This window comes from Vidua chalybeata, chromosome 16 (assembly GCF_026979565.1).
Source record: "Vidua chalybeata isolate OUT-0048 chromosome 16, bVidCha1 merged haplotype, whole genome shotgun sequence".
Taxonomy (NCBI): domain Eukaryota; kingdom Metazoa; phylum Chordata; class Aves; order Passeriformes; family Viduidae; genus Vidua; species Vidua chalybeata.
In genome coordinates this window covers 9,448,016-9,470,959 of record NC_071545.1, presented here as the reverse complement: position 1 = coordinate 9,470,959, position 22,944 = coordinate 9,448,016, and the positions used below count along the sequence as shown (strand labels likewise).

The 22,944-nt window shown below is 39.0% G+C and overlaps 1 protein-coding gene and 1 long non-coding RNA gene across 2 annotated transcripts in view; one reads left to right on the top strand and one right to left on the bottom strand.

Annotated features, from left to right (window-relative positions):
• Positions 1–8,612, bottom strand: part of CYTH3 (cytohesin 3) — a 48,818-nt gene extending 40,206 nt beyond the window's left edge. Inside the window, exon 1 of the mRNA XM_053958105.1 lies at positions 8,432–8,612. Within this exon, the coding sequence (XP_053814080.1) occupies positions 8,432–8,462 (31 nt within the window). The 5' untranslated portion in view covers positions 8,463–8,612. The remainder of the gene's footprint in view (positions 1–8,431) is intronic.
• A 468-nt stretch (positions 8,613–9,080) lies between these two features.
• On the top strand, positions 9,081–19,849 carry LOC128796106 (uncharacterized). Its single transcript, XR_008433728.1, has 3 exons — positions 9,081–9,522; positions 12,152–12,257; positions 18,274–19,849. It is a non-coding gene; the product is annotated as an uncharacterized LOC128796106 (long non-coding RNA).
• Positions 19,850–22,944: the final 3,095 nt, after the last annotated feature.

Here is a 22,944-nt window from a genome sequence, read left to right as displayed (position 1 = left end):
CCACCATCTCTTCTTATGGCTGCTGTGGTTTAACCTCAACCTCCTGGGAAAACAACTTTCCTCCACATCCCCTGGCTGGGCAGCTACAACACTGGAACAAAAACATGCAGCAGCTTTACAAATTCAAAAATTTCATTTGCAAGTGGTCGAAGTTGTACTCAGAGTACATGGCCTGGTGGGAAAATTCCTCCTCGGTGCAACAGAATGACTGGGCAGGAAGTTCATTAGGACAAACTTACTTGAGTAAGAAAGACAAAAAAGAAAAAAAACTTACTTGGTATCTGACTGCTGAATATAAGAAACACTGCCTCTCAAGCAACTCTAATTCCTTATTTTTTAGTAACTAATGCAACTACAAATACCCCTTTTGAGAATTCCCCCTCCTTTGTAAGTAAGGCAATGGGATTTGTTTATGTCAGAATTTGACTCTGCAGACAACACTGACTGTGAGCTAAACAAGGACCTTATTAAGGAACATGATATCTACAGTACATGAAAGCAAAAATGTAACAGCAAATAGACTCTCGGATACTTGGAATTCAACAAGAAAACAGCATCAATGGTATTTTGCAATATGAATCAGATATTAAAACAAAAAAATTAATATCTGCATTCTAGAAATTACACTAATGAGGCAGTTGTATAAAAAACCTTAGAGGTGACTCACGAAGAGATTACATCTCATAGTTCCTCTTAGAGAAAACAGTGTGAGGCAGTTCCCTCACTTGCATATGCTAATTTTTTCAGCCTTTTTTTGTGCATGCATGTGTGTGAGAATAAGAGTGAGCACAACAGACATTGGCCACATTAGTTTTCCTACCCATTAGCTCCTTCTGCCAAAGTACATCTTGCACAGCACTCAATTTCCATCTAATTTGACTAAGCAGAAGATGTTCCTACAAGCTGTGTGAGAACAAGCAGCTGGATAGAAGAGCCACCAAAACTAATTCCCACAGTAACTGTTAGCTTCTTCCATACCCTGAGATCAGCAGACCCACAGTTCATAATTTTCACACAGCTTTTTTGTTTTGTTAAGACATTCAACATATTTCATCTAAAAAAAATCAACACGGGTTTCTCTTTTTTTTATTAAGAACTTACATTAAAAAATCCAACCAACCCCTTGGGCATGACAGCAAAAGCTAGATCTGAATTGAGATTCAACTTTCACAAATGAACTGATCTTAGATTCTTGTTGAAGAATTTTCTTATGAAATTCAGAAGAATTGTTAGTAAAATCAATAAAATCTATCCTCATTGGGACAATTTCCATTATGCTGCTAAATAACAGAATCAGTTTCAATTCTTCTATACACCTGGCATAAGATAACTATTTCTTTTTATAATAAACACCTGAAAATGAGGCTAATCACTAAAACCACACTAAGAATGCCAAGCTGTTGAAAAATTAAATCAAAACACTCTCAAATCCCAGATGAGATTATGATTTAGATTTCCCAAGGTTCCAGCATGCAACATTTCCTGTTAACTCTCTGAGATCCTACTGAATTTGTCAAACACATTTTTTCCCTAGGAAATACTAGATAACATTAGTGCTTGCCTTCAACATGTCAACTTTGAAAACCTACCCACTTATACCGTACCTATTTAAAAGCACATATCAGAAATTCTATGAAATTGTGGAAGCAGCTATGTATCACTTTATTTTCCTTAAATAAAACTTTGTATTAGCAAATAATATGCTTAAAGAACCTCAGAAAGTAATTAAATAAATGTGACACAGATGTTCACAAAAAAAAAAAAAAAAAGGAAGAGAGAGAGAGAGAACAAGAATGTTTTTACTTCATAGCAACCAAATAGGTCAAGCCATTTCCTTCTTCAGGCAAATCTCAGAGGACCACAAACCACATGGTTTTCTACCAGATTTTGTATGTCTATCCCACTAAGAGGAAACACTGCTGTCCAAAAAAATTTGCAATACTAAGTTTTCCCATGAAGTTGTTGAAATTAAAAGGAAGTCATATACAATTAAAAACCATTTGCTAGATGTTAAAATTATACAAATGGCATAAATAAATAGACCCTTACTATCTCATGTATACACCTTTCCCGTACAATATATTGCTCTAAAAGAATGCACAGTGAAGAAGTCAGAAATGCCAACAGCACATCTGTTCACACAACTTCTCTTTTGCTTCTATAAAATAAATAAAACACCACGTGTTCTTCACTTCCCTGGGATCCCTGCCTCACAGCTCTATACACTGACAGGTTTTCCTAACAATCCAGCTGCTAAGGATTTATTTTTATCCTCTGTGAATGAAGCACATGGTCATTAGGTCCAAGCTCCTCACTAAAATTAGTGCAATCCTTTTGTACATGCTTAAGTACTCGTGAACTGCAGGGAGACAAAGTGAACAAGAAATCATTAACTATCACATTACTTTAAAAAGAAGGAAAAAATCCATACAAATTCACTTAATCACCACAGAATGCTAACCTGTGTGCTGGCTGGTCCCATGCAGAAGTCTACAGAAAATGTGATCCCATAACCAGATTAAATCTATTTGTGCATTCAAACGGGAAAATTAACATTGCATAGGAGAACATATTTTATAAGTATGTCAATACTCTTTCATTGCCCTTTCACTGCCATTTTTATTACAACTTCTCTACAGACTACTTTTTAAGAAGCAATAAATTACAACATCTCACTATTTATTTGTCAATAACCACTCGGGATGCCAGCATGTATCCAAAGACATCAAAAAGAGGAAGTGGGTGGAAACAACATTAAGAGCTGTTTCAGACTCATTAAGCTTAAGATGACAATCACGCAATCTTAAGATGTCAAACAAGCCAACATTTTAGCTGGGACAGATGGTACTGGATCCAGAGCACACAGAGTATATGCTGTGAGTCATCAGTTTAAATACGATAGTTCCACTCTTATTTGCAAATTTGGTTATCCAGAAACAAGATGTAGAGAGGAAGAGAGTGTTAAAGCAAGCACAGGATCCTGCAAATCTTCACCATAAAAGATGGAAGTAGAAAGATCATCTTCCAAATGAAAAAGCAAGTAAGACAGGAGGAGGAGAGAACTTCTTCAAAGAAGTCAAAAAAAACAAAAACAAAAAAAAAAAACAAACTAAGATTTCAAAAAGAAAAATATAGTAAACAGTACTAGAGGCAGCTGGAAGTACAAAGAGGAGGAAGAGAATGTACTGAGTACAAGGGGTCAGGACAAGTGGGGAAAGGACCTAGGATAAACCTTAAGAAGATACTCTGAATTCAGAGAGTGACTGCAAACAGCTTAATCAATGATTTCCACCAAGGAAAAGAGATGAGTCGTAGTTCGTTCAAATGTTGGCCTTGGAGTCAAAGATGGGGTGTATAAAGAATCAGAATAAACCATTTTTTCCATTGGGAGGGAAAAGAATGGGGCAAAAAATTGCAGCAGGTACAACAGAGCTACAGTTTAAGTGAAACATTTTAAAGCTTTTCAAACCTTTACTGGACTAGGAAAAGAGAGACTTATAGGACATAAAGATTGCAAGCAGAATCATAGGATGGTTTGGGTTGACAGGGACCTCAAAGCTCTTTTCATTCTACTCCCCTGCCATGGCCAGGGACACCTTCCACTATCCCAGGTTGCTCCAAGCCCTGTCCAACCTGGCCTTGGACACTGCCAGGGACGGGACAGCCACAGTTTCTCTAGGAAATCTGTGCCAGTACCCACCACACTCATAATGAAGAATCTCTTCTTAAAATCTAATCTAAGTCCACCCTCTTTCAATTTCAAGCAATCAACCCTTGTCCTATAACCACACACCCTTGTACAAGGAAGAAAATGGAGGAAAGCTTTTTTTTTTTCTTTTTCCCTTGAAAAAGCATTCAAAATCCTAAAAAGAAAGAAAAGGAAGCAATAAATATGATGGGATTGAAAACATTGATGTGAACTACAGAATATATCTTGAAAATCACTGTGTTGTCCCACCTTCTGCATCCCTTCAATTGGTAAAAGCTCTTGGAACTCCAGTGATATTAAGAGATTACAATATCCATTTGGTAACAGTGGCCCACAGGGAGCCCACTTTCATGTGGCTATTACTGTGATTCCCAGCTGTTGTTCTGCAGAATACACTCAGTTCCTGCCTGTAAATCCTACAGCTTTCTTTTACAGCTGCAACAGTACAGACAGATGCTGTTACAGGCACACTGTTCCCCTAAATCCACAGTGTGCTTACATTGCTGAGCATGTCACCAAATACCATTATATAACAATACATCAAGTTTGGCAACCAACCACCTCTGGAAACTCTAGCAGCAAAAATTTCACATTTTCTTCCAAGTCACAGCTAAAAATATCAAACATTAGGCTAAGAAAAACTTAACAAATTACTGCAATTAACAAGCATATTTTCTGATACCACCAAAAATAACTAATATGTACAACATAATTGATAATACTTTATTATGACCTTTTTTACTGCAGTGATAACAGATTAAATGGTTTTGGGCTAAAAATTAAGATCCTACTGAGCTGACAGATAATCCAAAGATTAGTTTAGCATGAAGAAATATCTGTTTAGCAAACAAGAGACTTAGCATGCAGCTCTGCTGGCTGGGAAAAGAACACAAAAAACTAAATTACATAAACAGACTATCTCTGTATCTGCTCTTTTTCACTCCCTAGAACCAAGCTGAGTGGTCAATCCAACACTCAGGTACATTTTTATATTCTTGGGATTTCCCCAAAGTGCTATCTAAAATGACAAGCCCTCCTCTGAAGGATTTTTGGGACAACTTTTAAATAAAACGACTGGTACAAGTTATCCACTTTGATGAGTAGGGAGTGAAACATATTTAATGTTCTTCTGCACTAAAACACATTTGTTTAAATAAAAGAAACTTATAAAATAAGAAAACATGCAGAATTAGTCTTAAATGCAAAGCAAATGTCAATAACCATGAGGAGACCTCATGACCTCTGGTATCTTTAAGGTTTACCTTTGAAAGGTATTCCAACACGGAAAGAAGAGATGAGGCCGCTTATATGAATACATATTTTTAAACAATTTTAAAACTTTTTTCTAAGAAAAATCTGGGTCATTTGTTACATTTAACAGCTTTTACCTATAAGTAGGTAACTGTCTTGCCTCGCAGAAGAACAGAAGTCATCCTGCTAAGTCTGGTTTGGCATCAAATCCACGCTCCCGAGTCCCCTGTGCGACAATCTGGTCTCTTGGTGCCTCTCCTAATGAAGGACTGCCTGCATTCTGTCCTCATCACAGACCCAACGTGCTACCTGGCACCATTGCTGGCAAGCACAGCCAGCAACTAACAGAGCTTGGCAACCCAGCTGCTCTATCCCAGAAGAGCTTCGACATCCAGAAATAAAGCACAGAGTTTGGGGAACAGCAGGGAAACCCCAATGCCGTAATTAGCGCTATAATTTGGCCTATTTGTCAAGTAGAAGCAGGACTGCAACCTTCTGGCATGTCTGTTTAGAGCCCTTTGTAGAGGCAGCGTAAAACAAGCATACAGAAGCTGGTAAATACCCAATCTTGCAGTCTTTTTCTAGAGGAATGGCACAGAATTGAATTGGGGGCACTGAAGAGCTGCTGGATGACTAGAGTCAAATTCAGAAAACAAACAGGAGCTCTATCCTGTGCCTGCAGCACTGATTGTTTATACATTTTGACCTTTCACAGAGGATCACTCGCTCACTGTGTGACCACACCAAGAGCACTATTGAACACGAGGGTCCTGGCCACTGGCACTGCCACCACCTGACTGTGAGCCTGTTAAAAAAGCCACTCAAATCACACAAGATGTAGTTTTAAACCAAGTGGGGAGAGGGAGGAGGAGAAATTTCCTGCACTAAGCAAATCACAGAGATATTTTAATCAGGACACAAAAGAAAGTTGAGCCAAACACCAACTGACTCGGATCATATCACATCAATAATCCATGCACAGAGCCTCTGCTGGAATCAATGGGAGGCTTGTGTGGAAGTGGATTGTATAACATAAATTCACAACCCTGTTTAGGGCTCTACATACAAGAGAAAAGGAGATACTGAGAACAATTCCCTTAATTAGCATTTCTCTTCCATCGAGTGCTTCTAAAATAAAAAATTCTAACTTTACACAGTTCTGTTTTCATTCACAGTTTTTATCAGAGGTGGTAAAACAACTGACCCCATTTGACAAATAAGAGAACTGAAGCATAGGATGCAAATCAAACTGAAGAGCAACGCAGCAGGCAGAGCTGAACTGGGAATAGCAGCTTACCTTCTGAATCACACTTTAATGTCCTAGATATTTACATGCTTATCTGGTTCAAGTCTCTAATTAGGGTGACTCTGTGCAGCCCTTAAATAATTTTGCATATGTCCTAAAGTACCTGTGCAGAGTGATAAGCTTAGCTGTAAGAGTTTCCTCTTCAATAATATAAATTTTATGAGGATTTAGAATGTCCTGCAGAAGTTCAAAACACTGGGCTGCCCTGGTCAGGCTCCAAGGGGAGTCTCATTGCTCAGGTATCACAAGTCTCATTACTCCACAGCAATAACGAGTTTTAAAACAGGCTGTCAAATCCACACGTATCCTGTCATCAAAGAAAAAAAGGGGGAAAAAAACCCAAACAAAGTAACGACTTGCCAATTCATTAGCTAGAAATTACCTAACTAATCCTGGTGTTCCAAATTAACAGCAATCCCTAAGGAAAAGCGAGACTGGGTCTCTCTTCAGGAATAAAGTGCAATACTTACAAGAAGTCAAGAGTAAAATGTCACATACACCAATTGCAAAACAAAATTCCAGTCTTACTTGTCTGCGATTGTTTTACAACAATATACTATACTGTAGTTTGCCCCAAAAAAGCAACGTGTTCATTAAAGTGATATCAGCTTCACTTGCATGCTAGAGGTACAAATCAGGCTTCACATATAGAATCAGCATTTAGCTAAATGCAGACTGTGTCATCCCCAGGTCCTGAGTATTTGTCCTTCTATGCAAATCCAACTTTGAAATGCTTAACATCTTATGGAAGATTAATTCAGCAACATGTCCACTTTCTAGTTTGCATTTCGCACGTGATTAAGTACTATATTACACAGGGTAAGTGCAAATAACAAGCATGTTCATTTCCCTCAACTACAGATGCAAGTCCATAATACCGTGAAAATAACATATTTTGAGCTAAATGAGCTTTCTGCTCTTTACAATTACAGTGTTCAACTGCTTTGAATAATAACTTTTCAGGACTGGCTCGCTTTGTCTTTTGCTTTCCTTTTTCAGTTTTTTTTTTTAAGAGTCAAGTCTATCACTGTCAAAACAAGCAGAAATGCCTGCTGAGAAGTGGCCACATATCCAACCCACTGCTTGAAGAATTATTTTTCTGATTCATCACAGCATTATTTTTTCAAGTTGTCAAAACAAACACCACACCCTCTTGATTTCCGAGTTCTGGGTAATTACATTTAGAATTAGCAAGTAGCGCGCAACTATTAATCATACAATGCTTAGCCCTTACTTTACCTATTTTAGAGATCAGCCAATGCATTCAAAGGCCGCCTGTTTACCATTTGGTTTAAGATCCGTTCTGCACCACCACGGCACAGACGGGCACAGACACACTGAATACAGGGCAGGCCATGCAGTCGATCCCTCTGCCCCCGGGCAGGATCAGCTCCTGCTCAGCCACCATTATCGCTGATGATACACAAGAACTGGTTATTTCAGGCAGCAGCTTTACACACGCACTCACAAAACACATTATAAATTAAAGGAGGGAAGCGTGTGGCACGTCTGCAGTGCCTTAAACTGGGGCAGCGCGCAAGCCAGTCTCCGAAAGGTAAAAAATACAAATAGGAGCTTCCCCAACATGCGAGTCTGGATTTCCTAAAAGTAGTATCTAGCAAGGTTAACGCCGCTGCCTTTGGAAACAGTTCACCTTGTTTAAACTGGCTGAACCACCCCGTGATTATCACCGAGCCTCCATTAAGATGACACACACAAACAGAGCCCTCGCAGAGCTCAATTACTCTTTTCTCCGCTCCTACACCGCCAGACGCGTACTTTTCCATATTTTGCCCCTTCCCCTCTGGCAGCGGAGGAGCAGCCGCAGCAGCGAGCACGGGGCTGTCACGGCGGCGGGGCCAGGACACGCCTGCCCTGCCCTGCCCCGCCGCCCCCGGGAGCGCCCGGACCCGCCGCGCCCCCGCCAGACCCTGCCCGGGCACGGGACACAGAGCCCCCATTGTGGCCCGACCCCCGCCCGCCCGCCCGCCCGGGCACTGCTCGGTAGCGCCGATACAGCGGCTTGGCTCGGGGGCGCCGGGCAGGACGGGGCAGCACCGGCGGCAGGGGCCGCGGCCGCAGCGGCTCCCAGGGGCTCCTGCCGTCCTGCCGCCCGCAGCGCTGGCTGAGGGGCCGCGTTCCTCCCGCTCGAGCCCCGCACTCACCGCCGCCACCTCCGCCACCCTCTTCGTCCATGTTGGGACCGCGGGCAGGGCGCTCCGCGGCGGCCGCGGCTCAGGGAGGCCCGGGGCTCGTTCCACTGGCTCGGCGCCTCGCGGCCGCTGCTGCTCCTTCTCCTCCTTCTCTTTCTCCTTCTTCTCTTCTTCTTCCTTCTCCGCTGCTACTACCGCCGCCGCTCTCTGCTGCTGCGCTCCGCAGCCCCGTCCCTCCCCGCCCAACCCAACCTCAGCCCCGGCAGCCACCACCGCCTCGGCCCAGCCGCCCGCCCCTCTCATGTGACCCGCGGAGGGGAGGCGGCCCCGCCCGGCCCCTCCGCCGCCACCCCCGCGCCGCGGGGTCGCGGCCAGCGCCGCGCCGCCCGTCCCCCTCAGCGCCCCGGCCGAGCCCTGCTGCGGAGCGGAGCCTCCCGCCTGCCCTTTGCGGTGTTCCGTCCCCGGCAGGTCCCGCACGGCGCGGCCCCGCAGCGCCGAGCCTCCTAAAGCGACTTGCCCGGGGGCTTTCGGGGGTCGCCCGGGCGGTCGGGAGCGAGAGGAGCCTGGGCCGAGTCACTTGGGCTCATGCCGGCTGGGGTCGTGTTTTGGGGTCTGCAAGAGCCAGAAAATGTCTGCAGAGCCCCTGACTATTTTTTGGAGGTCTAAAGACTCCTTTGGGGAGTATAAGGGGAAGCAGGGGAGAGCGGGAGGAGACTGGAAGGTGAGGGCTGAGATGGCCTGGAGCACCGTAGTGAAGGGTGACGAGGTGAGCTGAAGTTTCTGGAAAAGAGCCCGAGACTTCTGACGTTTCTGCATGTTTTCTGCTGGTTCTTGCTTGCTCTTTGTTCTTGTGTCCGGTGCTGGGTGCTCCCCTTGCCACAGGGGTCACGGAGAGCCTGGTGTAGAGATAGGACTGTGCCCCATGGGCGGTGCAGGGGTTTGCGTTGGTGAGCATTGTCTGTGTGGATAACAAAAAGGACTCTCCTGCTTACTGCCCTAGGAGGCAGAGCATTATGTGGGATTTCTTTAGTCTTCAGTAAAGATCTTCAGTGAGTTACCTACCATGGGAGTCGGGATATCAGCAGCCTCCAAAGTCAGTAAAGGTAAGCCGAAGTGTACTGGCGTACATCACTCTTCCTTCCTTCCTTGGCACCGCCCCTTATTATTTTTTGAGAACCGTTCATGTCAAAATTTTATTCAGAAAGGAAGCTGTGGGAGGAAGAGGTCAGCCAACAGGAAAATATCGGGTTTTTCATTTTCCTTTTGTAGGCTGGCATGGGACAGAGCACCGTCTGGGATGCTGTGTCAGGAGCACTCACCTCTTGACACTGCTGCTAATAGGTGGTTATCAGCCCATTTTGCTGAGAGCTGAGGTTTGGCTCTCACAGCTGCTCTGGTGATAAAGTGTTTTACCTCATCTAAAAATCGTAAACCTTTAAAATACTCCTCTTTGTCTTTTATGTTTGAAATTAAATATTGTTACAAGTTTAGTAAGTTAGTTATAAAAAGGACATGATTACATAAAACAGAAGCATCACCTTGGTAAGAGATTAATTTTGAAATTATGTCTATAAAGTGCCATTAAAGGATGGTTTAAAATAACTTTTAATGCAGATGAACTGACAGTGGGCTCTGAATATTTTTGCACACTGAGCAAACTGTTCATTTACATTAGTGGGGAATCTGGTTCATGAGAAAAATTCTAATTTTATAATCAATCACAGATTGTTTGCTTTCATTTAATTTATGCTGTTTTACACCTTTATATAAAGTATATGTTTTTATGTTCTTGTTTCTGTTTTCCATCCATCCATCCATCCATCCATCCATCCATCCATCCATCCATCCATCCATCCATCCTCCCCTCCCCTCCCACACTCCCCTCCCCTCCCTTTGTTTCAAGGAAAATTCTAGTCCAAAATAAAAAAGCCTAATCACTAATTTTAATAGCAGGGGATAGTGAAGTGTGGAGAACGGTCCTCGTCCCACCCATTCAGTGCAAAATTCCTGTTGACTTCAAGGAAGCAAAACTTGTTTTAAAACTCTCCAAATTAATATCAAAGCAAAAAATTATTTTGTTATGCAAGGAAGATATGAAAAATGTCTGTCCTAGTTACAAGTGACCAGTTGCAATATTTTATAGAAACGTCTTGGTGAAATCCAATTCCAAACTCATGAGGTATGGAAAATTCTCTTTATTATACCTTCATTACTAATTTGAACAGCGAAATTTTCAGTCTTTTGCTGAATATATAGCTTGTGTTGGAAGTCTGGAATATATGTCATTTAACACCTTCTCAAGAAGAATCTGTTCTTTCCAGTCCTGCTTTAGTAGGCTGACTTATTAATGATACATAGTACAAAAGAGTACTGAAATTTTAGTGTTCTCTCCAAGGCCGTGTTTCTTTGAAAGGATGGCAGATATTCCTTAAAACATTTTTCATTTTCATTCGTGCTGTGTGTATCATAAATCCACTTACTTTTGTATGGGCCAGATCCTACAAGTGTTCTAAACACAAAACTGTTAATTCTGTGTACAAGGTGCTTTAGTGGACAAAGCTGTTCAATCTGTAGGTGAGAGGTGTCACAGAAACTTCCAAGACCAAACCTTTCACTCTGTTGCCTCATTTTCCTGTGTATAAAGTAAAGCTCATGTCTGGCTGTAAACCTAACTAGGTCAGGAGTAGATTTTTTGAAAATGTGTAAAATCAAGTAAAGAATTACAGTCACAGTTCTGCATTGTAGCTATAGCAGTTCTACCATAGCAGAACTCCTCCTTGCTTTTTGGCAATTCAACAGTAACAGCACTGCTATCATTAAATATGGGGTAGTTCCTTACCAGCAAAGATGCCAGGAGCAATACAGGTTACAATCTCAGCAAATTCCAAGACAAACTCCAGTCAATTATTTCCTGCTCATGTGAATAATTTTGTCTCATCTACTTTGTTTTCTGGAATTTTGATCATTCTTCTGTTTTGAAGTACATATGAATTTTAAATTTTTTCTTCATATTATTGAGACTTTCAATCAATAGTTTTCTCAGGATTGCTTGATTTTTTTTTTCCTTTTTGCAGTGTCTTCTATTGTCTTAGGTCTATTTTTACCATCAGTATGTTTTGCCAGTTTGATATCCACAAGTCTAACCTTCTGTGTTGGAAGAACTTTGTTGTCTGTCATTCATGTAAATAATAGTCCAATAGCAGGTCTGTTGAAATTATTTTTAGTGGAAAATTGGGCTTTCTCCAAAACCTGCTGTTGGCAGGGTTGATTCCTCAGTGATAAATGTGGTTACTTGCGGAATTTTCAGGTAATATGCTTTGTCTTTTTTTTGTTGGCTTTTTTTTTTTTTTTTTTTTTTTTTTTTGTCCCTCTGGGTAGTTCAGTAACTGTTCTGATTCAGTTTCCACTAAGAAGTAATTTATCATGTCATTTTTCATTTTAAGGGTTGAGGAGCACATCTGTTATGGCATTTGTCTCTATACAGTGAGTCAGTGAAGACAACTGAAACCCTTACATCACATTTTTGTGGTCTATAAAGCTCATTGAATATTAAGCCATTCCTGTGGGTTTCAGTTTGAAACAGATTCCAAGAGCAGTGAATGAAAATAAAAATTTTATTGTTATGGATTTCATAAAGTTTTTATTTCTAATCAAAAGCATGAGCTATGAGGATGTTCATCGTAGCATTATATTCAAGTATAAGAAATAAAATTTTGAATTTTCTCAATGCAGAAAGAAATAAAGTAACTGTTGGGCCATCAGACTGGATGTCAGTATCAGCCACAGGGAGATGGAGTAATGCTCCTTACTGTTGGAAGGAAGAGTCACCTCCATGCAGGTATTCCTATTTCTTGTGTAGGCAAGACATCACAAATTTGCAAGTCTGGCTTTTGTATGATTTCTGTTAGATTTGGTGAAATGGATAGTTACCCTGAAGGAAAACAGTTCATCTTAGAGACATGAACATCTTAATAATACATTTTTAGAGAATATAGATCTATACCAAAAATATAGATACATCTTAAACAATACAGATGTTGTGCAGTGTTTTATAATCTAGAATTGATTGGTTGATTTTGCAACTTGCTCACATAGATGTCTCCTGTTTTTAGGAAAACGGTGCAAGCATTATATTTTCTAAAACAACATCTTGTTGATAGAATCACTGTCATTGATACCCAGCCATTGTATTAAAGAATACTTTTGTTACAAATCTAGACAATCAAACAGTTTTTAAGAAGCACTGCTTAATAGTTTCCATGCAGGAAAGTCTTAGGCCATCAGCATGTCTGGTTTTTTTTCCCCTAGATTTTTGGGGGTTTTTGTTGGGTTTTTCTTCAAATTTATCAGTATTGAATAATCTGGTATTCTTAAAACCCTCAGGCAAACTCTTTGACTTCCTCTGCCTGGCAAATGGGTTTTAGCCATGTATTGTTTCTTAAAATGTTTATGTTGTCACACTCATCCTATTTCTCTCAGCTGGAAAAACATTTTTGTAGAAAATCCTGTTTGCTGGTTGTCTCAAAGGTTTTAAAAGTGCTTGTACCTTTCATTTAGGCCAAAAAAATTTTACATTGCTTTGGGGAACATCAAAGCTAAAGCTTAGCAAGTCAAACATCTTTTATGAATGGTGCTTTTTTATATGGATAGGAAGCTAGTTCCATTAAAATAGTCAAAACCCCCAGGAATAAAGATATGTCTCTTCTAAAATTTTTGCAGGGGTTTCTCTCAGATTAACTTTGAAAACATATCCTGAATTTTATTTGCAGTTGAATTCCTATTCTTGACACATATGAGGGTTTGTGGGTTGTTTTTTGTTTTTTTCTTTTTTCTAAATGAGCTTTATCTACTCCTAGCATCAAATATTACTGGTTTTGGAAAGCAGTGGTTGTTTCTATTGTGTAACACGTATAGGGCCACTTGTGAGTCACTGAGGAAAAAACACCAGAATGTCCCAGTGAGGAAAACAAAATGCATCAAAAATTGCAAAGGTCCACCACCTCTGTAATTCTTCTGATCTGAAATAAACTTTGCATTAGAACTTGTTCTACCTGTATTAATTATGCACAGTACTAGACAGAAGCAGATGCTTTCTAGCATGAAAGCTGGGCCTAAAATAACAGAAAAAGAGGACTTGGATTCAAAGAACATGGGCTGAAACAGATCATGAATGGAATTTTGCATGAAGCTGGAGAGCGTTTTTCTGTCTCAGGAAAGTGAAAGAACTTGATGTAAATTAACTCTCAAAGGAGAGTGTGCTGATTAAGGCCAGACTGTTCCCACCCTGAGAAATAGCCAGTGTCTGAATTCCCCTCTGCTGGCTAACTCCAGCTTGGCATGGTTAGATGTATTCTCACATACCACTCTCCAGTCTCAGCAAGGCCTGGGAATTCAAAATTCCTAATTCATCCTAGAGTGGGAGCTGCAGCCAAGCTGGAGACCATGCATGAGTCCTGCTCTGGCTGCATGCACGTGGCAGCAGCTGATGCATGGGAGCCCCCATGGTTCCTTCTCCCTGCCTGAAGAATCCTCCTCAGCCAAGTCCCAGTGTACCAGGGCTGGCATCCCCTGGCACAGGTGGCAGCCAAGTGACAAGCTGTACTTGCTCATGACACACAGTGTTAGAAGGGTCACACCAGGTGCTCTTGTTGATTCACCAGTGAGTGAAATGCAATGGCATATCTCCACATGAGCTGGCTCAAATCTTGCTGCTGGCTAGTCAGCAGTGCACAAATCTGGGTTTAATAAATATGGAACCATAAATTCAGACAGGAGCAGGAACTGGCAACTAATGATTTTGACTTATTGTGGCCTCTGAGCTGTTTGTGCAGCTGTTCATGAAGCCATGCTATAAATCAAATCACTCAATCCAGATTTTTAAAGTTCTGTCATTTTTAACCAGAATTGCTCCATTGATTAAATTCATGCTCTGGACCCACAAACAGTTGCATTGGCACAATTGCAGCACTGGTAGAGTGTGACACACAGATGGTGTGGAAAGAAGGAAGGGAGGCTGCTGGATTGTAAGTTTGTCTGTGGGGACAATATCCTAATTATAACCTTATTCTGAACCACAGACTCTCCATTAATTTCACTTTCTGATCCCTCATGCTCAGCCCTTCTCAAGCTGAGTCTATACCCAGGCTTACATGCTAGTTACATCTCATCTGTGCAATCCTAGATCATCTAATGGTAATAAATTGATCAAGATTAAATATGAACATGTATTTGCATTTCTCTCAAGGTTAGCAAGGTATGAGTTACAATATTTAGACCAAGCTTTATCCTGGCTTTTTACTGGCAGCAGGAAGACAGATGATATCAACTCTAATGTAAAACCACCAGGAGGAAAACAACTCACCAGTCCTTATTTTTGAGGGTTTTGGGTTTTAAATAACTTTGTACTGCTAAATTGAATTTGTACAAAGAATTTCATGCCACATTGCCATCCAAAAATTAAATTTATTGTGTCATGAAATTGCAGTTATATACTGCTGAGAGTAGGCATTCAGCTTCTCTCATAGGTTATTTTTGAATATACCTGTCGAGTCTAGGAGAAAGGGGATGTGTAATATTTTAAATTCTTATGGTCTCTAGCCAAGAAAGCTCCTTGTTTATTACAGCTGTTGCAGTTAGAAATAAACATATGGGTGTTAGGCAGAAAAACATTACTTGAATCATTACCCTTTCATAGTTATATGTACTCTTTTATGCCTTTCATATCCTCACAGATGTAAGAATAATCCCATACACATCTATACCAAATAAAAAGGTTTTGGCATTTTCTTACCATAACTGAAGTGTACTTTCAATTTAAAAAGCAGATCCTCACCTTAATTGTCTTTCCCCTGCTGTATTTCTCTTTATAGTCTTAAAGAAAGAAAAACTTTTCTCTAGGCACAAGAAGATGTTAAGCAAGGGAGAGTTGAAGTTAAAACTTGGCAAGAGCTAAAACAAAGAATTTTTCCAAGGAAATGGATGAGACAGGTCAAATTAATTCCTTATGTAACTCCATTTACCTCAGTACAGTTACAGGAAGGATGAATTTGGTACCTTATACCTCTGTGGTCAGAAGAAGATTTCTGTGATCTCAATCAGCACAATATAAAATAATAATTCTTAAGAAACAGACTTGTAATTTAAGTCTGGTAGAACTGCCCTTGTTATTTTTAGTCTACTAATATGATTGTAAAAGAACAATAGGTCTGCAGAACAACAAAAAGAGGTCTTCATAAAAAGATTAGAACATGATGATTTGTAGCTTACATCCTTGGTAGCATTTTTTTTTTTGTGGGAAAGAGGAATTCATGACAGACTGCTAAAATGGGCAGGGACAGCTTCTCTTTCTTGTACATTCCAGAAGCTTTTCTCCAGTTTGCTGCATTGCAACTTCAATTTTTTACCTCCAATCTCATCCTTCCTTTCTGACCACCCCTAATTCAAATTCTCTTTTCCTCAAGATTGTTTGGGTTCCACTGTGTGTGCAGGGGACTCTGTGGCTTCTCTTTACTGATGAGTTTTTTTAGATTTTTCTTCTCAGGCAGAAATATTCAGCCCCTTGGGACAGATAAAGGAGAGATGTTTGGCCTCCACCATAATTTCTTTTTAGATTTTAAATTTCAATATGTTTAAATTTGAGATGCTTTAAAATTATGCAAATTCACTGTGAGAGTGCAGCCTTCATATGCCAATCTGTAGTACGAAAGTGTAGCTGTACCCAGAGATTATTTCCATTTTAAATCCTTATTATGAAACATCATCCTTGCCTCTCCACCCCACTGCCAAATTCAGGAAATACTTTTAATATCAATGTTAAAATCTTTTAATACAGTAACATTAAAGCATTCACATAGTGTATTAGTGCAATGAAATTTAAGTCAACAGTCTGTCTTTTTTATCCTTACCAACTTGCTACTATCAGTTTTAATACAGAGGAAAATGTCTGTGTATACAAGCATATAAAAGATGTGAAAATACAAAGGCATTTATTGAAAACAGACAAAACCAGGAAGATGATAAAATAGCAGAAGGAAGTGGCCTCACATATAAAAACTTTTGCTTTGTATAGCAGAATTTATCACTAAAAGCTCTGGCTGGCAGATTGCCATGCTTTGGACTAAACAAGGAATGTAACAAAAAAATTGACTTAGTGTATGAAACACAATAGAAACAACAATGTCCTACAAAGTGATTAAATTAAACATTTTTTGTTTCCTTTTAATGTGGATCTTTAAAAGTTTTGTTATATTTTCAAATAGCACAAATCTTACTTGCACAGATGCAAGCTCTTCTCTTAAGGATGTCTGCATCGATCAGGTGTGCCATTCAGCAGGCTATATGAAATTCCCAAATATCCAAATTAAACAATAATGGTGGAGCTATATTTTGAAAACAATTTTATTTCAAAATAGTGGAACCAGTAAAGCATATTTTGTAAAAAGTCATTCACTTCAGTTTTAATGCACAAAGCTGCTCAAGAAAATGTGGACTGCTCAATGTTTTCACACTGGATAAAGAATAAGTTTTTTAAATAGACTATGTTCTCCATTTCTTTTTATGTTTGTGGGGAAAAAAATTAAAGCATTAGGGAATAACAATACAGTTATGCCTGAAAGACTTTCACATAACAGTCTTTGAAATCTGCTGTTGATGGAGAACACTTCAAAAGCACGAATGAGAATCTGGGATAGTTCAGTTTTTGTACCAGCTGAGAACAAATGAATTATTTTCTGCAAGGATGTTCTTCCCCCTGGCCTGCTAAGGCCTGCATTCTGGTATTCCTGCTGGAAGTGGTATCCAGTAGGACATGGGTAATGAGCACAGCTAAACTCTCATGATTAACAAAATCCTGCCCCTGCTCTTTACTCTGAAAGGCTTTTCCAGAGCTCAGCAGTTAAGGAAGACTCCAAACCTGAAAAACAAGATGGCAGATAACTACAATTAAAACAAACAGATAATTTTTTTAATGTCTTAATCACATTTGCAAGATAAATACACTGCCAAGTACTAGTTATGTTCTTAAATATTATCTCATTCACAGTTAAAACCTTGTCATCTTGTTGACAGGAGTGGTAATCTCCTCCATACATTAAATCATTCCATGAAGTATTTTTATGTGTTTCTTATATTTGAATTTCCAGTGTCCTGATGCTTCTGTGGAATTTCCATGTTTACTTTCTACAATGTACAGTTGCCTGGCAGTTCTTTTTCTAGCTGCTGCTTTTTCCTGAAATGGTTTGGACTTCCTGCATAATTTTTACAAAGCATTTTCTCTTCTATATACGTAATTTTAGTTTTGTTCTAGTAAAGCTGGGATATTCTGATATGAGTTAAAAAGAGATAAATTCTTCATATTCTTCAGCTAAAATAATGAAATGCTGCCTTGAACCTATTAGAAATGAGATAATAATATTTTTATTAGATTATGAAACTGCAAGTAATGACAGATAAATGCAGATAAATCAGTATTCTTAGAAATCTAAACTGCTAATCAATAAAAGATGTTACTCCAGAATACTGACCATAGACAACAGCAATGAGTAAAGCAATATCTTTATCACAGTGGGATTTTGGAAGGTCTGTATTAATTCCAGAGTAACACAACAGCAAAGAAAGGTGTGCTTTTACCATGCTTAATGCAGCACCTACAGCTACTTGGGGTGTGTTTCCATTCTTTCTACTGAACTTTTAATCATTTATGGAAAGCACTTAGGCAGGAATATATCCTTGATCTAAACAAGCAGATTTTAATGCAGGTGTATGTTTTATTTAAGTGTTTATATATAGTTACTACATGCAGTCAGGAAAACTACAGTTTCATATTTTATGTTAACAAAATGATCTTTTATCTCTAGATCACTATTAGAGGTGTGCTGGGAGCATGATGAGCAAAAGACTCCCTGAATGCTGCTACAAAGCTGGTTGGACATCCTACCTTGGATCCAGTCCAGTTTTGAACAGAGGCTTGTCCACTCACACTCAGCAGTCACTGGGGTAATGGGAATTCTTTTAATTTCCTTATAGGACCCCTTAGTAAAAGTCTAGACACAAACTGCACCTTTGAGTTTAGAGTCTGCCTCCATTGTTAAAAAATGTCTTCTCCCCTTCTGCTAACAATCAACAGTGGTTTAACACTTCTGTAGTACTTCTTTACCATGATAACAACAGCAACTTTTTGAGATGTCATTTAACATATATCCCTGAATAATTGATCAAAAGTAGTAGATAAAAATATTAAAATTATGTTTACAGCACCAACATAAAGAAAAGTAATACAAGACCCAGCATATCACAAATTAACATTGTGTAGCTGAGAAAGAAAAAAATGGAATTTAGTACTCCAGGAAATAAAAAAGTTACACTTCCTTATCATAAAAAGCTTTAATAACCTTGTTAACAATTACTTTGAGCAGTTCATGTGAGAATGTCTGAAATTAAAAAGCAGTAGTGAGCTTAAAGCTATGTAAAAAGTCTTATCAAGACTGTTGTCAATCATTCAAACAAAGTAGCAAATGTTACCATTTTATAAACCGGAATGCCAAAGAGATTTCTCTTAGAAGACCATACATATGCTATAACTTTAGACATTATGTGTTTTATTATTATAATTGTCAGATGGTAAATTCTGTCTCTTTTTTCTTTTTCAAGATAATACACTTAGAGATGGCTGTTCTATAAAGAGCAGAGTATTTAGAATACGTGCAATAAATTTCAAGGCCCTTCAGGAACATGATATTGTCTCAGTTGGAATGGATGGGAAGATTCACATTGACTCTGCTGTGCATAGGGCTGCACTTTTAACCCAGGCTAAATTTAATGATATTCCCATAAATCACCAAGTCCAGGCATTGTAGCTCAGCTCACACAGGCAGATCCTCAGCTCCAGAGATCTGATTAAGTCAACAGGGCTAGACATCAGTACTGATCTTGTGTGATTGGATTACAGGATTGGAGCTGTGATTTGTCCTACTGAAACCACTCTAAGGTACTTAAACAGATAAATCCTCCTATCAGATTTCTTTTCTTATTGATTACACTTTCTGAAATGCAAAAAAAAAAAAAAAAAAAAAGAAAAAGAAAACAAACAACAAGAAAAAAACCCCAGTCTTGCTTTCTCCACTTAGTGCATATGCACTAAGGTGCATATAGGGCTGGAAGGACAACAGAAATACCTCTAAGGCAGTAATAGTAAAAGTGTGATTTTCCTTTTCTACAACAAAGTTGTAAAATATTTGTGCTTTTTTTATTTTCTCTGAGCCCATATCCAGTTAATCCCACCCTCCCTGTGTGATCTGAACTACTTGACAATTTCTGTTATAAAGGAAAATCATGTCTAGGTTGCTTTCTATCTCAAGTTTTAATTCATACCTTCTCATCCCATGTTTCTGGTAAAATAACCTATCTAATTAAACCACTAATATGTTCAAAACACTTTTTTTTAAATTGGTTGGTCTTTCTGTTTTTTTCTCAATGAGTTTATTCCTTGCCTCTCAGGTGTGTATGTTAGGTTGAGAGGAGTCACCTTGTGTATCTCATTATCTTACCATGGCTGGAATATTTGCTAGGAGGCAGAAGAGCCCTCCCAAACAGATCACCTGCTGAATTTAACAAACACATGTGAATAACAAAGATTGACCAGAAATATTGTCACTTATAAAAATGTTCTTTTATGCTAATGATAGTAACAATAGCCATATTTAAAAGGGAATCAAACCTTTGGACAGTGCTGTTTCAATAGAGGCCTTCAGAAAAACCACTTCCTATGTGATGAAAGAGAACTGTTCAAAAATCCATTCAGGAATACCTACAATTCCTTATGGATACCTAATGAAAATATATTTGAATTAACTGTAAATTGAGCAAGTAGCAAAAAAAGCTTCATGAACTGACTGTAACAAAACACCCAGTGATGAAAAGCTCTGCAGACTTCTGCTTGCCAGCACTGGCAAGTAAGTAGTTTAGCTAAATAGAAGGAAAGCAGAAGATACAGCTATCAACTGCAAACGAATGATTATAAACCAGAAAGAAAATGTGAGGAAGAGCTCTGAAAATTATGATTGACAGTGACAACACAGACCAGACAGCTTTTATTTTAAGCAACAGATTGTTGGGAGCATACACACTGTATATCAAAGTGAAGGACTTGAAACCTGCTGTAGTCTGTACAGATGTTCTCACTCAGAAAGCAGCTAGAGGGAACAGAAGATAAAAGAAGGCAGTCCAACTTCAAAAAAGGTTTGAATTTTCATTCTGTTTTGACAAGTTTTTGTGCTAGTCTCTGATTTTCAGCATGATAGAAAATTCAGCATCTACAAACCTGACCTAAAGTGAGAAACACCTGAAGGGGTACAAGCGAACCCTTAAGAAGGTGCTATACAACATCATGAAATATTTTTTGTTGTTTTAATCTTGAATGCTTTTCTATTGAAGGAGGCAAAAATTGGAAATGCTGTAACTGTTGTAGCTCTGGAGCAGGTCATACGTGCTGGCAGTACCTGGAATGCAAGGCTAAGATCTGAGAGGCCATTTAGGGATCCCTGCTGCAGAAAAGTTTTTTTTATGATACAAAGCAAGATAGGATTACTGAGCTCAGAAGGGTTATTTGTGAATAACTTCCAGCTAAAGTGATTAAGGGCTCCAGCCACTAGCCCCAGAAAAAAACCAACAAAGAGCATCAAAAACATCCTGCTTGTCATTGCTGCTGGCTTTTTGTTCAGTGAGCAAGAGGTCTGTGTTGGTTTTGGTCCTTTGCCCTTGGGGGCACTTTTAACAAAACATAATACTTGAAAGAATTCCAAAATGTGTTTGTTTGGTTTTTTTTCTTTTCTTTGAACTAGGAGGTTAAAGATAAATAAAGGAGTATTTTGATATGTCTAAAAAATACTTATGATAACAAATAGACAAAGCACTTCCTAACGTTCAAGACTTACCAGTGCACTTCACAAACATGCCACAGTTCTTGATAACAAAAACCCTATCCGATATATTTTTTTTTTTCTTAATGTAAAGTAAAGCACTCCATCCTGCTTTAAAAAATCATCTCCCTAAGAAATGTGAATATCTTCAGCAGAATCTTTGGTACTTGTGTTTGGTTTAAGGTTTTGGAGTTTTTAAATTTTAAGCTGTTATAATATCTGCCAGAAAAAGCAAGAGCCAAGAAACGTACTGAAGAGATAAATGTTGTGATGAGTGTAAATTGGTAAGAAGTTCCTCTGGCAATCTCAGATTTGCAGAGAGGAAATTTGGGCTCCTGTCCAGATGAGTTACTCTTACAGAATTTTACAGTATGAGATGAACAAAGAGACTACCACAAAGTCATAGGCCACCAACTTAAATCCGACTTCAAAGCACTTCAGATCGTAATAGGAAGAGATTTGGATATGCACAGAGTAGCATGTCTGTTTCTGAGTTTATTTGCAAAAGTATTCAGAATTCCTAAACATTGCCCATTGCAGGTCTCATGCCCAATTATATAAATGTATGTAAATCTACTGATAAACCATCTGAAAGTGATGACAACATGAATAATTAAGGCTATATCACACCACTGTCACAGTGGGTGGCTGGAACATCATGGACAAAAGTTACAATTTCCTATTTCAGGATCTGCCATACAAATTCCAAAAGCCATGAGGAACCTACAGTGATGTGCAGGGAGCACTGATAGCACTTGCTTAGCCATGGAGGTCTAACTACATGTCAAAACTTCATGGAACTTTATTAAATTTATTATATTCAGTTTTTTCCTCTTTCGTTTTTATCTGTTTAAGTGCTTGCTTTGAGGGACAATATGATCTCAGCATTCATCATTAAGAAAAAAAGTACACATTAATTTTGTACTCAGAATATCAGCCTTTTCTTCGGGGTTGCCAATACCAGTTCTTTTCAGAATACAGCTCGTAACAGTAACATTTTTCCTCAAAACTATCACTTGTGGCAGCAAGGGATCCCCAGACCAAACAAAAACTAAGTTTTTTGAGTCTAGAATCAAAAGGTCATCTGATAGCAGCTTTCAGAAGAGAGATCTCTGAAGGTTGAGTGGCTCCTGTTTTAATATATTTTTTTAACATTGTTCAACATTTAGCAGAGGATACATGTTTATTCTACCCCCTTAATGGGAATATCTCATTCAATAGAAACAAAAGCTCTGGCATATCTGTTAATATCATGGTGATTTTAACTGTGCAGAGAAGCACCCAGCAATGTTTATCCTGGATGATGCAAGAGAGCTGCTATGGCAATTACATGTATTTACTGTGGTTAGTTATTTAGGAAATATCTTGGAACTACATTTAAAGTAACTGGCTTGTTAAGGCTTTTCACTAAAATAAAGTGTGTAAAAAGAATGCCCATTAATAAATACTGGTGGCTAACATCATTAAACTAGCCTTGAGTTCACATGCCAGATTTCCAAGGTCAGGTACAAGCACTGAGCCCTTTTATTCTCACAGAGGTTTTAAATTTGTTTGGTTTCTGTAAACACACATCTCTCAAATTGTACCTCTGGAAAAGCCACTCCCTGTGTG